The 14296-nt window shown below is 43.0% G+C and overlaps 1 protein-coding gene across 2 annotated transcripts in view; it reads right to left on the bottom strand.

Moving 5' to 3' along the window:
- Positions 1-131: 131 nt before the first annotated feature.
- The window catches only part of LOC308524380 (rho GTPase-activating protein 20-like), a 105592-nt gene continuing 91427 nt past the window's right edge, over positions 132-14296 (bottom strand). For both annotated transcript variants that reach the window (XM_081098773.1, XM_081098774.1), the window contains exons 10-15: positions 12458-12636; positions 10469-10630; positions 6698-6807; positions 4336-4525; positions 3139-3253; positions 132-2145 (exon numbers count right to left, since the gene is read on the bottom strand). In XM_081098773.1, the coding sequence (XP_080954899.1) occupies positions 272-2145; positions 3139-3253; positions 4336-4525; positions 6698-6807; positions 10469-10630; positions 12458-12636 (2630 nt within the window). In that variant the 3' untranslated portion in view covers positions 132-271. The remainder of the gene's footprint in view (positions 2146-3138; positions 3254-4335; positions 4526-6697; positions 6808-10468; positions 10631-12457; positions 12637-14296) is intronic.

The raw sequence follows: 14296 nt of genomic DNA, 5'->3' as shown, positions 1-14296 counted from the left end.
CTATATAATTTTATTTACCAATGTTACCTAATAAATTCAATAAAGTTAAAAAAAAGAAAAAAAAAAGAAGACACTTTCTCTAACTCTGCTAGTATCTCTAAAATTGTAGTAAAACTTCTTGCCACATGGTCTTAAGAAAGAGAATTATTTTATTGTACTAAGTATTAGCAATAATTATCTTTATGCTACCTATTCCAGGTACATTACACAAAGGGGTCATAATGAATATTGTCTTGATGTTATTAGGCCACTTTTTGTTCTTCCTGTTCTTCTAGACATCAGGTTCTTCTTGTGGTAAAATGTCTTTGGTTGAATGTTTGTCCTCAACATCACACACTGCTGCAGGCCCTGAGTCTGGGCCGGACTCATCATCTATAACCAAAGAGCTGGGAAAGGATATTGCACACGGCGGGGTGCCAGGAGAGCACGGCCGGCTACTCTCTCCTTCCTCCTGTGACTTCAGACAAAGCTCCAATGTGCCTTCCACTGGGCTGGATGGAGAGCTATGGCGTGGCTCAGAGACGTGGCTGGGATCGGAGCTGTCCCGCTGGGCTGTCTGCGCAGCTGCAAGTCCTGCAGGTACCGTCGGGGGCATTTCTTTCTGTGTCTCTTGCTGTGGGTTGGCTTCTGGAGCCCCAGAAGCATGGGGAGGTGGCTCTGCGGGCCCTGGCAGAGAAGATATTTTCTTTGCCTCTGCTCTGGCTGCCCTGGCTTTGTTTTTGAGGGACCAGTTCTTCAAGCTGGCCATACCATTTCTTAACCAGGTGCTGGGATGAAGGGTCACAGAATGCATCTGTGAATGCCGCTCTAAGGTGTCCCTTTTTGAATAAGCCGGGCGGCTGCTGGCCTGCTCAGAGGCGGGCCCAGGCACTCCAGAAACGGGTCTGGAGCTGCTGGAGTCGGACGGTTCTCCCTGCTGGCTTGGGGCCTGAAAAGTGCAATCTACTGGGGAGGACGTTTTGTTGGGTGTAAACACGGAATGCTCTGAAATCTGAGAGAAAGCGCTATCCTGGGAGCTCACTGAGGAGCCAGATGGGGAGGTGCCTGGGGAGGACAAGCTAGAACAGCTCGTCCTGGGGCAGGTGCTTAATTTTGAGGGGAAAAGCTTCTCGGTGTTCTGGTCGGTGGCACCGCTCTTGCCCACCTCGATCCCCATGACCAAGCTCTGGTGAATGAGCTTTTGGCCCTCCAATTGTAAAGACTTGTGCTGCTGGAGATACCCCTCCTCTCCAGACAAGGGGCGTACTTCATAGCTGGTTTTGCTGTGTTTCCTTGAGAAAATGCCCCTGAGATAGCTCAGCTTGGAGCGCTGGTCGTCGATGCTGGTTTCTGAGCAGCGCCGGTGCCTCTTGGAACTCTTGGGGGCATCTGCTGCGTGTGGCGGGGCGTGTCCAGGGGTGTCTGCATCCAAGGGCTGGCTCCTGGGACAATCATGTGAGGACATGTAATTGCAAGATGCCACAGAAATGGCCACTGGCTTTAAGGGCGGGGGGCGCTTCACGTGACTTCCTTCCATACCAAAGAAGCCCTTCTTAGCATTTTTATTAGAGGCATTTTTCTTGATATCAGTGCCTGTGACTAGAGCCTGTTTAAAATACATCTTACCCTCCTCCTGTGGGCGTTCGCTTTGCTTCAGATGGTCCTCACCTTTCTGCGAGAGAATTGCATCACAGCTGGACTTGCGTAGCTTTTTCTGGCAAAACTCCCGGAAAGAGGACAGCTTTGCATCTCGATAGTCGATGCTGGGCTCGGAGCAGCGCCGCTGTCGCCGCGGGCTTTTCGGAGCATCTGCTGCAGCCGTGGTCAGGTAGCTGGGTGTGGCGGCGCCAGACGGGGCCCCGCCATGGTCCTGCAGGGTGGCCTCTCCGTACAGTCCTGGGACAGTCACCGGCTCGGATTCGAGAGGCCCTTCCATTTGAATGTCTTCATGTTTAGGATTGTCTAAGTCAAAGTCGCTCAGGGTTAAAAGACCTTCCAGCTCGGGCTGGTCGGGGTCATAGTCACTGAGGGTGAGGACGGAGTCCATGCTTCTGCTCCCCTGGCCGAGGGTCGTCACCAGGTCACTGCACGGAGCGTCAACGTCCTCATTTAGCTCGTTTTCCAAGCTGTCATAGGAGGAGTCGGTCATTTGTAAGCAAGAGATATCTGCGGGAAATCAAACCATGATAACCTTGTTAAACACACCAAGTGCATGCTGCCTAAAAAGGCAAAAACTGTGATGCTTAGTTTAATTCTCTTTTCATGTAGATTTTTCAAGTTTTTATACTTAAGGAAAAATCCTTAATTTTTAATCACAATTAATTAATCACAATCTCTCAATTTGTCAGTGCAGAATACAAAATAAAATTGGGTATACTAGATTTATCTCAGTTCCTGAGGAAATGGGCTTTCCCTAAGTAAGATTTCCTCAAAGCAAAGAGACATGTCATAATACCAAGAAATGATATAAAAAAATAAATGAATCAATGCCAAGTACACCTGGATTCCGAATGAGACTGCCTTCTTGCATGGCTTGCTGGTGAATACACGGAATTCACTCTCAGGGCAACCATTTACTAACCCTGTCAACTTCCCTTTGATAGAGTTCTTTAATATCCATTATTTATTTAATCTTTAAAACAACCATAAAAGTTAGGCATTATGGGCATCCATATTTTATAGATACAGAATCGATGTTCAGTGGCAGAGAATAATTGACCAAAGGTCATTGGTGGTACAGGACTTCACAGTCTGGATGCTGTTGCTTAGAAATGGTTTTAGAGTCACCAGCATCCCGAGTGTCCTAGGGATGCAGAGGAAGGGGAGAGAGAAAAAGCCCGGCTGCTTCTGCGGCCTCCGGGCTTTCTGCTCCAGGTTTAACGCCAGTCTTATGATGTGTATTAGCATTCCTTGTAAAGTTCTGTTTACAAAAACGATTAACACCATCAAGTGCTAACAGGTTCCTGAAGTTGGGGATCTCATCTTATCCACGTGAACCCCACCAGCAGGCCTTCTAAGGAAGGAGCCCGAGGCCCACTGAGCCAGGCCAGTGGCTCCCTTCACCGGAGCTGCTGTGGGATCCAGGACAACCACTGTCCCACCACCTTCACAGACACGTGTCTGTTTCTCATGGGAAAACAATCCGATTAGTCACAATACCTGAGGTATTCTCTCTAATGTCACACCTCACTGACACCTCTCCAAAGAGGGAAGTGATTTCTTCTCCAAATATTCTACAGCAATTTTCAATCACAAATTGAATAAGCAGAGTAACCTGTACAAAAAGGGACAAAATTGAAGTGCCACTTTCCATACAGCATATCTATAAACCATACTTAATATATGAGTGCTGATTTCAACAAAAATGCAAAATAATCTGAGAGGGAAAAAATCATGTCTGTTTTAAAAGTATACGAAGAGTTCCCCCTAGAAATTTAGGGATAGAAATACATTTTAATCAGTGGACTAAAGTTATTATTGGTGGCCTTGGCTTAATGCTAACATTTTCATCCCAATGGTTCTGTCTTTAAAATTAGGGTAGTTTTATATATATACTCCACAGTGTTTGGGGTGAAAAATATACGTTGTGATTAAAGCCCGTAAAGCATCACTAGACAGACATATGAAGTGTATTTCTTATGTATGAGGCAGTTGTCATGGGTCTGGTAAGAGGGAGTCCTCTATGGGTTGACTGTGAAGGAGAGAGACAGCTGGAGAGAAAACTTGCATTTTGCCCCACTGGTCTCTCCCTAGGCACTTCCTTCCCGCAGGCTCCCTAATGGAAAGGCTCTGGCAGAAGAGGTGAGACTTCACCAGGGAGCGTTCTGCCTCCACGGAGCTGTTCTGGAGTCTGGCTGTAGTTTCCCTGCCCCAGCAGCTGAGCTGAGGAGCATGGGCAATGGTGGGTGCGCCAGGCACCACAGGGGTGTGGTTTCAAGCGACTGCCTTATGAGGGAGGTGTTACCACCACCACCACTTTCCCGAGGAGAAGCTGGATCAGTGGAACTAATTCTGCCCAGGAGTGTACTTCTGGCAAGTGTGGGGCTGAGACTTGAACCCTGGCTTGTCTAACTTCAAAGTTCTTGTTTGTTTTCTCAAATCAAGTGCTTATCATTCTGGGGTTGAAGTCAGTCACAGTTTTTTGCCTCTTTCAAGGGAAAAGAGAACTAACTCAACTGCTAGCACTTTTCTGCTTCAGAAACCACTTTTCTATAGTCTACCAGGATAGGATAAAACAACGAATGAACCCAAATGTATGTTCTTTTAAGAAAATGTCTTTCAGAATTAATACCCCGAATTTTGGGTTCAAAATGTGGACTCAGTCTCCCAGGGCATAAAAATGAAAAACTTCATTACCTTTTTTGTAAATTCGCCTTCTAATTCTGGGCTGTAGGTAGTAGAAGACCAAAGAATGCTCGGAGCGATACACACCGCTAAATTAAATGCGTTCATCTGATTGGATGAGGAGTGTTGCTCAATGTTGTGTAGTACCCCAAAAAGGTACCTTAGAAGAACAATATTGGCTCTCGGAAGCTGGTCCAACAGCCTGAAGACAGAAAACAAATGCACTCTTTAAGCAAGACATTTCATAAACTATTTGTATAACAGGCAACCTGCGTGAATTCCTCATGCAAAGCAAAACAGTCCAGATCTGCAGGAGTTTCAGTTAACATGGTACTATGCAAAGTGAGCACTGCCTGTACAGGAGGGGAGAAAACAAGCCTGGGGATTTGGCTATTTGTTTTGTACACTGTCTTCACCACTCAATGAAAATGTAAAAGATTGCACAAAAATGGCTCCCCAAAAATGCTCCCAAAATATTTACCTGAAACTAATGTAATGTATTTTAGTTTAATCCTGTAACATTTCAGAATATTCTCCACCAAAAACCCACAAAATCTTTCTGATGAAACTCAACAACCATTAAACTTAAAGTGCTCCTTTGTTCCCAAGTGTACCTCTTGGTGGGAGCCCAGACTTGAGCTATTAAGGCTGCCTAGTGCATTCTGAGACCTTGGGCTCTGCTCACTCGCTTCCAAAGTCAGTCTGTCCCGAGTCTCATCTCACTGGTATCACTTTCACATGTAAGTCAACCTTATGATAGTCTATTTCCTACTATTCTCCTTTTGTAAATGATAAGAGGTTTTTAAATTATCATTCACTGAAAATGATATTTACTACCATCCAGAAAACTTATATGTTGGTATCACGGTTGTTGCCTTTTTAAAACAGAATCTGTAACCAAGAGGAGAAAATTAGTCTGATTCCTGTTGCAAAAATAACAGAGGCATTTCTTCAGTACAATGAACTCACAATGAGTGTAGTTTATAGGGACAAATGATGAAAGATATTGAAACAGACCAAAAGGTTACTGAGTGTGCTCAATTGAAAGCGAGACACTGTAGACAGTGTCTGGGTTACCTGGTTTTATGGGGGCCTTATGCCTTTGAGTTAACCCTACAAACTCTTAAGTAATTGATGACAGTTACTGGTGCACCTAAGACTTGCTCATAGAATCAAAATTCTGCCTGGTCAAGAGACAAATGATTTATTTGTGCTCTCTCACTACCCCTCAATGCCTCAGTAGAGGAAGCCAGTTTTGTATCTATTTATAAATTCTTTTCTGATTCAACTACATAAGTTGTGGTAGTTTGAAATCTCCTTCGAACTGGTTGCAATATCTTATCAGTTCTCTCATTAATTAATGATTTAAATGAAATCTTTTACAGGTGTTCATTTTATATCTGTATGAGAATCAGTGTTACCTTTTTTTTTTTTAAGGAAATCATCCTTAACAGTAAGGTGTAAAGTTTTAGACAATGAGCCATAAGCACAGAATCTAATCTTCACTATCTCTGGATGGTTTCCACCAAACCATAATGGTAGCAGAGAGCATTTTCTGACAAGGTTTTGCTTTCTGTCTCCAACAGTTGTACCATGTTTTTCTACAGACAAGGGATATCTATCAATAGCAAGATGTAGATAATAACTTATATTTTAAAATTGTTCGAGAAAAAGACTGTATTCAAGAAGCATATGCAAAAAATGGTATTGGGATTTTTGGATTTTTAAAGAACTGGAAGTATTGCTTTTTTGATGGACACTTCTTTCTTGCTCCCTTATAATGCAGGGAATATGGAGGGGATGGGGGGGGGGGCGTGATTTCTGCCAGCAGCTTCTTTGCCTGAGTACAGATGATGCACGCCTTGTGATCAGAGTGCATCTGTGCAACTCCCTTTTTCCTTGATGTTTTTCCAGAGCCACCTGCCGCTCTGCAGTGCTCCCACAATGCCCTCCTCCACGTATCTCTTTTATAGCACAGACTATACTGAATTGCAATTGTAATTCTGGCTTTACCTGTGAACTCTACCAGACTGTGAGTCCCTTATGGGAGGAAATTTTCTCTGTGTGAATTCAATTGGCGAATGAGATATATAAGGGGTTGTCTGGTTAAATATTTACCAAAATTAAGATCATAAATTGGGTTTATAGTAGGCTTTTGTCAACTCCTCTCAGATTTGCACATATAGAAGGTGTACAAGGGTCAAGTGTGCCATGTTACTAAGATTAGGGAGAGAACAACCATAACAATGACAGCGTCTGGCATAAATCTGTTTTTAACTGGTCCCCATGGATAACATTACTTCACGAGATGAGCTTATAAAACATACGTTTTTTAAAAAGTATTTTTGAGATGTGACCAAATTAGAATAGTTACCTTTGAATTGTATTTATTCTCTCTTCATCATTTCCTTGATCCATTACACAGACCCATTGATCATAGAGATCTGATGAGAAAACACTTCTGGGAATGTGTCGTAGAAAATCCTGAGAGAGAGGGAAAAAGAAATATTTTAAATCATTATTTCATGCTAAACATGTACTGGAGTGATTATAAAACATTTTGTTGAAAAGAGTTAAGTCTTCTCTTCTTTGGAATACACAGTTCTTGGTGCCAACTCTCCACTAATTTGCACCTGTAGAAATACATGCTTTGACTTTTTTTCTAGCAAAAACCAGAGGAGCAACCGGAGTCTGGATTGTAATGGGAAAGATATAGGACAACCTCTTTGGGCTGAAAGCGCCTGTTTGTTTACATTTTAGCAAACTAGTATGTGACAGAGCCTGGCAAGTCATCCTAAATCCCCCTTTACCCTCTCCTAATGTAATCAGCATCCAATCGTTCTATACATATTTACTCATATGTACCAGGTACTAGGGACAGAGCAGTGAATAAAACAGAGTCCCTGCTATTTTCAAAAGTTATATTCCAGCGGAATTGCTGAGCAATTCCCATCTAGAGATAGAGTTTCTCCCTTCTATTCCCCATGGAAGGACTCTCACTACTTGGGGAGAAACAGCATTCCAGGCAGTGGCTGGGCTCTGGGAGCCTGGGGAGGCACCCTGTGCCTGGTGTACACTGATTAACTTGTGCCCAGCACATTCTCCTCTCTGGCCTTCCAGACTCTGTTCTGCTGAACCATTGGTGGGGCTGGTGTGGTGAGACCAGATCATAATGCATATACTTATGGCCAAGGATGTTTGTTGTTTGGCCTTTGTTTATAAAGAGCTTAAAAATAAACTAAATTTGGTTCTGGTCCTATGTTCATTTCTGTCTTAAGCCAACTCTCTCTGTTGCTTTTGGCATGGCATTCACAAAGCTAAGCTTGCAAAGTCTGATCTCTACCTCAGTAAACTTTAGGCAGAGAAAACTCAGTTTCACGTCTAAGCACTGTATCCACGGTTGGCTATCATTCTGCAAGTTCATGGAAAGAGACGAAAGATGCAATTGAGCAATTTAAATATTGCTGGAAAACCAAATTAGCAACTTTACAAAAGACAACACAACTTGTTACTTACATGTCATGCTTATATTACTGATATGAAGGCTGTGACACCTCACTGTTATAGTTAGCTGATTACGTGTGTCTCTCCCCCAGTAGCTCATGAGTCCTCCAGGGCAGGGGCGGACCCTCACTCCCTACTCGTACACTTCAATGCCAAGCACAGCCCCACACAGAGTGGTGGTTATTACTGAGCTGTTGCTATTTGCATACGGACAAATATTAGTGAGGGACAAGGGAAGGCCAACTAAGTATAATTGTGATCCCAAGGTAATTTTAAAAACTCTTTGTAGTCATGTCTCCTATCACAATACAATTTTTTTAAAGAGTGGCGCATAAGTAGGAAGCGGACTGATTCTTCCTATTCTATCATACTATGTTTCTCTGTTCTATTACATCTTCCAGTAGAAATGTACCTGGATACTTGTGACTCAGATGTGTCTTGACAAAAGTTACCTCTTTTTGGGGTAAAGGTATCGAATTTTCATAATTCCAAGCTAATTTTAGTTGCTGCACCTACTTTAAAAGTCAGATTCAAAGAGGCAAAATCTGTTATTTCTAAGTGGGACATGACAATAGCACTCTTTTTAAATCTCAGTGGAACACATACTTGTGATCTGTCTTGAAGAAAAGCATCATTAAATCTTAAACCTACACTTGAATGATAATAGGTCGTAACATCTCAATGAACTCTCCACAGCTGGAATAACAGGTTATGAAATACAACCGCCATCTCAGCTGAGAAAGGTTATGAGAGCTGGTCCTGAATTACAATCACCGCCTCCCAGCACTCAGCTGAGCCTCCTGCCCTCCCCAGCCAGAGCCCTGGTCACCAGCAGGACTACCAGGCTCATCGGAGATGAGATTCCTGCAGGGCTAAAAATGAACTTTCCCTCAAAGGTCTGTTGGATCAAAGTTACAGCATCTCAAGCAATTTTCTTTCAATTATAGTTTGAAGAGTTGAGGTGATACTTAAACAGAACCAGCAGAAGTAAAACATTAAAGGATAACCTAAAGTAGCACTTCCAAATAGACTTAAAAACAGGAAACAAAACAAAAGCTCAAAAAGTTTAACTTTTGGCAAAAAGTATGTCCTTTCTTGCAGCCACTTAGAAGAAATGAGAGTAAAATGCAGTTACATGATTGTAGAATGTCGACTACTTGTAACCTATTTTACCAGAATTTTCAATCATTTGGATTAATTTTGTCCTTTGCTTATTTTTTGTACAAGTAATACTTCTCCAATTTGGAATGTAGTCAAACTCTTTTAGGACTCTACTTTTGTAATAGCCTCAATAATTTAGCACAAAATCTTAAGAAGTGTGTGCTGTGAAGAATAGCACGGTAGGGAAAATGTCCTAAAACAAAGGCTTTAGCTTCTTAAATTAAGAGATGGGAGAAAGCCCAATTAGATGAGTAAAAAAGAAAAAGTGATTGTGTGTGTATACTAGTATATATCTCCCTGACATATATCTGACTGCACACACCAGGCATATCTTTATTGTATTCCAGGGCTGAAGCGTAATCATAGTAATTGCACCCTGTGCAATAGAGATTGGATGAGCCTGGCTCCAGCTCCTCAGTTCTTCGGAGTGTTCTTTACTGCACAGCCTGCAGCAGGGTTAAGAGCAGACATGGCCCATTTACCAAGAATCATCTGATGGTGCATTAATTCACGAAGTAGGATTCTGTAAGCAGTTCCCCACCCCACAGGGTAGGAGTAGGGTGTGCGAGAGTCTTCTTCACCATGTTTTCCTTAACTTGGTTTTCATGCTCCTGCCCCAGAATGCGGCCAGGCCTTGTCTCTGCCCTGGCCTGGTGCTTCCCACCCAGCTGGGAGACGGAAGCCTGAGGCACGTCTGCAGAAACTACCCCTAAGGTCAAAAGCTCTGCTAAAAGCTGGTTTTGACTCTACATTTTCCCAAAATGTGAGGTATTTTCAAGAATGTGGGAGGAAAACATTTTAGAAGTGCTCTAAGCCAAGTGTGGACGTGACTTAAGTAACCATGGGGTGCGGGTGAGAACCGTAAAAATGTCAGGAAAGGTTTTTGTAAAAGGAGGCCGAGTCCAGAGCCACTCCTTGCCCCACTGTCACTTTAAAAGGCATTAGGGACAAGGAAGGTTCCATGACTGCATCAATGAATGGAAGTTTCAGGGGCCTCAGAGAGCAATGTTTGTGTCAGTTGGCAGGCAGATGCTTGTTTGGGATAGTAAGCTTCTTTTTCAAAGTTTAATAAAGTATATTTTTGAGAGAATTGCATTTTTTAGGAAGGTAGTGAGATTGTGAGGAAGTCATCATAGCTAGGATGTTTGTTTTGGTAAATGTGCTCTATGTGCTTTGAGTATTTTAAATTTAACTTAATTTACATATAATTTTTTGCACGAGGTAGCAGAAGTTATGATGAGAAGAGTGGCGTGGGATAGAAAAACTTAAAAAGTACGTCTGACATGACATGCCAAGCCATTCATGGGCCGTGGCTTCTAAAGGACAATCTTGACTTTGTGAAGTATTTTTTTTTTTTTAACACCTTTTAGGTTCTAATCTATTATGGTTCTTTGCAGATGGGAATGACATCAAAATGAAAGGAACCAGTTGTTTCTCCAGAGGTGCACTGTGGGGTGATGGAGGGAGGGAGAACTCCTACCTTCAGAACAGACGCTATCACGAAAATGGATTCAGTGTCCAGGGGCACGTCTGCTCCTGCGTCCAGTTTCTCCTTCAGCTCTTTGCACAATTTCACATTGGCGGACTGTCTGAAGATGCCTTTTGTGAGGGGTCCATTTTGATTAAGGAAAAAAAGAATATCCTATGGGGAAGCAAAGGGGAAAAAGGCACTTTACACATACCAGCGATCTCTCTCTGCCAGAGGCGAGGGTGGACAAGGGGACGGCTCTGGGGATCTGGCTGCATGGACTGCTAGAGGAATTAGTCAACTTATTTTTTGGTATCTCTAAATCTCTGTTGTTCTCTTTATTCAACATCTAAAAACCATTTTACCTCAAACACTTGCTTTAAGGAGACGGTCTTGTTTCAATGAACCAATGGCCACTTTAAACTCAGATTTCTTTGCTTCAAGGTCTCTGTCACCTGGTCTCTTCTATCTCACTACTCTCTCCCCATTACTCTCCAATACAAACTCTTTTCCCCAAATATGGAAATATTATTGTCAAACTCATTCTCCACTTGCTTGTCTTTCTTTTAATGCATCTCCATACTTCATTCTACTTCCTGTATTTACTTCCTTCTTTCCCCCCCAGGAGGCTTTCTCCATCCCAGTCCATTCTGGCCATATTTCATTTTGGTCTCTTTCAAGCTGTATGTCCTCTGCCTTCATGGCAGGAGAAGAATGGGTGTTGGAGACGAGCAACCCATGGGATTTGAAACCTAATTATAGCACATATTTACTGTGTGATCTAGGATAAACTTGAGGCTTTAAAATAAATTTGTAAGGTAGGGATGATGATGATGACTACCCCCAAATTCTGTTGTGCTGGGGGAATTGATAGAGTAGTGAGGCTAGTGTCTGGTACTTACAGATGCGCAATCCATACTAATAAAAGGGTAATATGCTAATTAGGCCAGGAGACCTTCCGCAGGAACTTCCAGACAAAGTCATGGTGGCGGGGCCGAGACAGAGGCAGTTAGGGGCAATCAGGCCAGCGGGGGGGTGGGGGGGCATTTGGGGGCAAGCAGGCTGGCGGGGGAGGACAATTGGGGGCGAGCAGGCCAGTGGGGGGGGGGCAAATAGGGGGAAGCAGGTAACGGGGGCTCAGTTGGGGGTGATCAGTTTGGCAGGGGGGACAGTTGGGGGCAATCAGTCTGGCAGGGGCGGGCAAGTGTGGTTGATCAGGCCGGCAGCAGAGTGGTTAGGGGCGATCAGGCAGGCAGGCAGGTGAGTGGTTAGGAGCCAGCAGTCCCGGATTGCGAGAGGGATGTCGGAATGCTGGTTTAGGCCCGATCCCACAGGGGTCCCAGATTGGAGAGGGTGCAGGCTGGGCTGAGGGATACCCCTCTCTGCACGAATTTTGTGCACCAGGCCACTAGTATACTATGAAATACATACATCTAGTAGAGTACTTAGAGGACACTAGATACTCAATAAATGTTGCTTAACAATGGTCATTTGGAGATAAGACAAATGCAATAGTTTTCACCTGATCCACTCTAATCAGGTGAAAAATAACTAAATGCCAGAGGATGTATTTTTATACATAAATACTTGAAATACAAATAAAACACATGTAAGATTTTTAAAGAGCATATGATTGAGTAGTCTCTGCTGCTAAAGGGATTAAAGGAGATTTTCAGAACAATACAGAATTCAAGAAAGGAAGTGAGAGAAATGTGCGGGATAATGCCAATTCTCTACCAAGCAAATTCTAATCTACCTGAGCAGTTTATGTGGCTCTTTTCTAAGACAAGTAGATTAGATGATCTGTTTCTATTATGTCTAACTTATGATTCTGTTAATAGCTTAATCAGTTTTTTTATTCTTTGAAGTAATAATAATAAATATTCTCAGCCAAAGCCATGGGTATCTATATTTCTATTTGGGTATAGATTTTCCTCTCAGAGCTCTCTCCTTCCCCAAACCTCCCTTCCCATTGGTGTTCCAGGCCAGAGTGAGACTTACCAAGATAGGTTTGGGCAGATTGTCATTCTCACAGATATTTGGCAGAGACACTCCAAAGAGCTGCCCTGTCATAGGAGAGGTTGGGGACATGGGCAAGTTATCCAGGTGAGTGCCAGAACCCCGCCAAAAGGCCCAATTGATGATAGATCTTCTCCTTCTAAATGTCTTCTGACCCGAATCTAAGGAAGAAGTGTGGTAGAAAAACCAGTTTAACTCACTTTACCTTATTTCTACAGTTTCTATTTTTATGTTACATTCAGTACTATGACTCAAAGAGAAAAACTGCTTATAGGTATCCTTTATTACTATTAATTTAATCTATGAAGTTTCATTATAATATTTTATAAATTAAGAATCAAATGTTTGGGTTATCATCCTACTCCTTTTTGGAGCATCACTGGTTTGTTTACATGAGTTTTGGCACTGAATTCTCAAAGGTGAAAGAAAGGGTCCCTTATACTGTAACAGCTAAAAGCAGTGATGGCGAACCTTTTGAGCTCGGCATGTCAGCATTTTGAAAAACCCTAACTTAACTCTGGTGCCGTGTCACATATAGAAATTTTTTGATATTTGCAACCATAGTAAAACAAAGACTTATATTTTTGATATTTATTTTATATATTTAAATGCCATTTAAGAATGAAAATTCAACCAAAAAAAATGGGTTCACGTGTCACCTCTGACACATGTGTCATAGGTTCTTCATCACTGGCTTAAAGCAAAAAGTATATATGTTTCATACCAACATATAAAGATGAGACTAGGCACACAAAAAAGTTGAAGATATTAAATTAGACCACAATTAAATAGTGAGACAGAAAGGAGGAGGAGGAGGAGGAGGAGGAGGAGGAGGAGGAGGAGGAGGAGAATTAATCGATGTGCACAGGATTTGATAGCTACAAGGACAGCTCTTTGAGGATCCTTTCAAACCTTTCTCCCACTCTCTCCTGTCCTATAGCCCCAACATCTACACACAATTATAAACTCTGGACAAGATTTTAAAAAGCCTACCTGAGGCACTAGAGAGGCACCAAAAGAAGGGAAATACTTGAGATAAAAGTTGACACTTTGGAGGAAGGGAATGGCATGGCACTGGGTAAGTTTTCTATTCTTTTTTTTTTTTTAATATATTTTATTGAGTTTTTACAGAGAGGAAGGGAGAGAGATAGAGAGTTAGAAACATCGATCAGCTGCCTCTTGCACATCTCCTACTGGGGATGTGCCTGCAACCCAGGTACATGCCCTTGACTGGAATCGAACCCGGAAACCTTCAGTCCGCAGGCCGATGCTCTATCCACTGAGCCAAACCGGTTTTGGCAAGTTTTCTATTCTTATAGCTTTTGGCCTGAAGACAGGCCCCAGGGCGGTGGGTGACTAAAATGTGGAGAGAAACCTGCACTCCCACTGGCGTGGAGAACTAGAGAAGGGAGGGGACGTTTCCACAGAGGCTGTAAGTCCTAGGAGAAAAGCAAATAGCGGAGCCTCAAATGCTGTGCATAAATCCTGCCCAAGTCTCTGCAGACCCGAAGCACCCAGGTGTGGGGCAGATTCCAAACAGCTTGTAGTCAGGGCTGACTGAACTGAGATTTGAGGAGCCGTAGTCCTCAGTGGCACCCACACAGGTCTGACTCCATTTCCTCCAGTGAGAGAGCCAGGCAATTAGTCACTGAGCCCCGGCTGCACGGCCCTGACAGCCAACCACACTACCCGAGCTGACGTTAACTACTCAACCTTCCCAGACAGTGGAGTGCGTGTCACGAAATGTTTTATTTCCGCAGAATGACCAAATTTAAAGCAAATACTAAACATAGGCAAGTTGTGGGAGGATACACCAAAAAG

The sequence above is a fragment of the Myotis nattereri genome (assembly GCF_964212035.1).
Source record: "Myotis nattereri genome assembly, chromosome: 9".
Taxonomy (NCBI): Eukaryota; Metazoa; Chordata; class Mammalia; order Chiroptera; family Vespertilionidae; genus Myotis; species Myotis nattereri.
The sequence above is the reverse complement of the archived record's forward strand: the minus strand, read 5'-3'. Positions and strand labels throughout refer to the sequence as shown.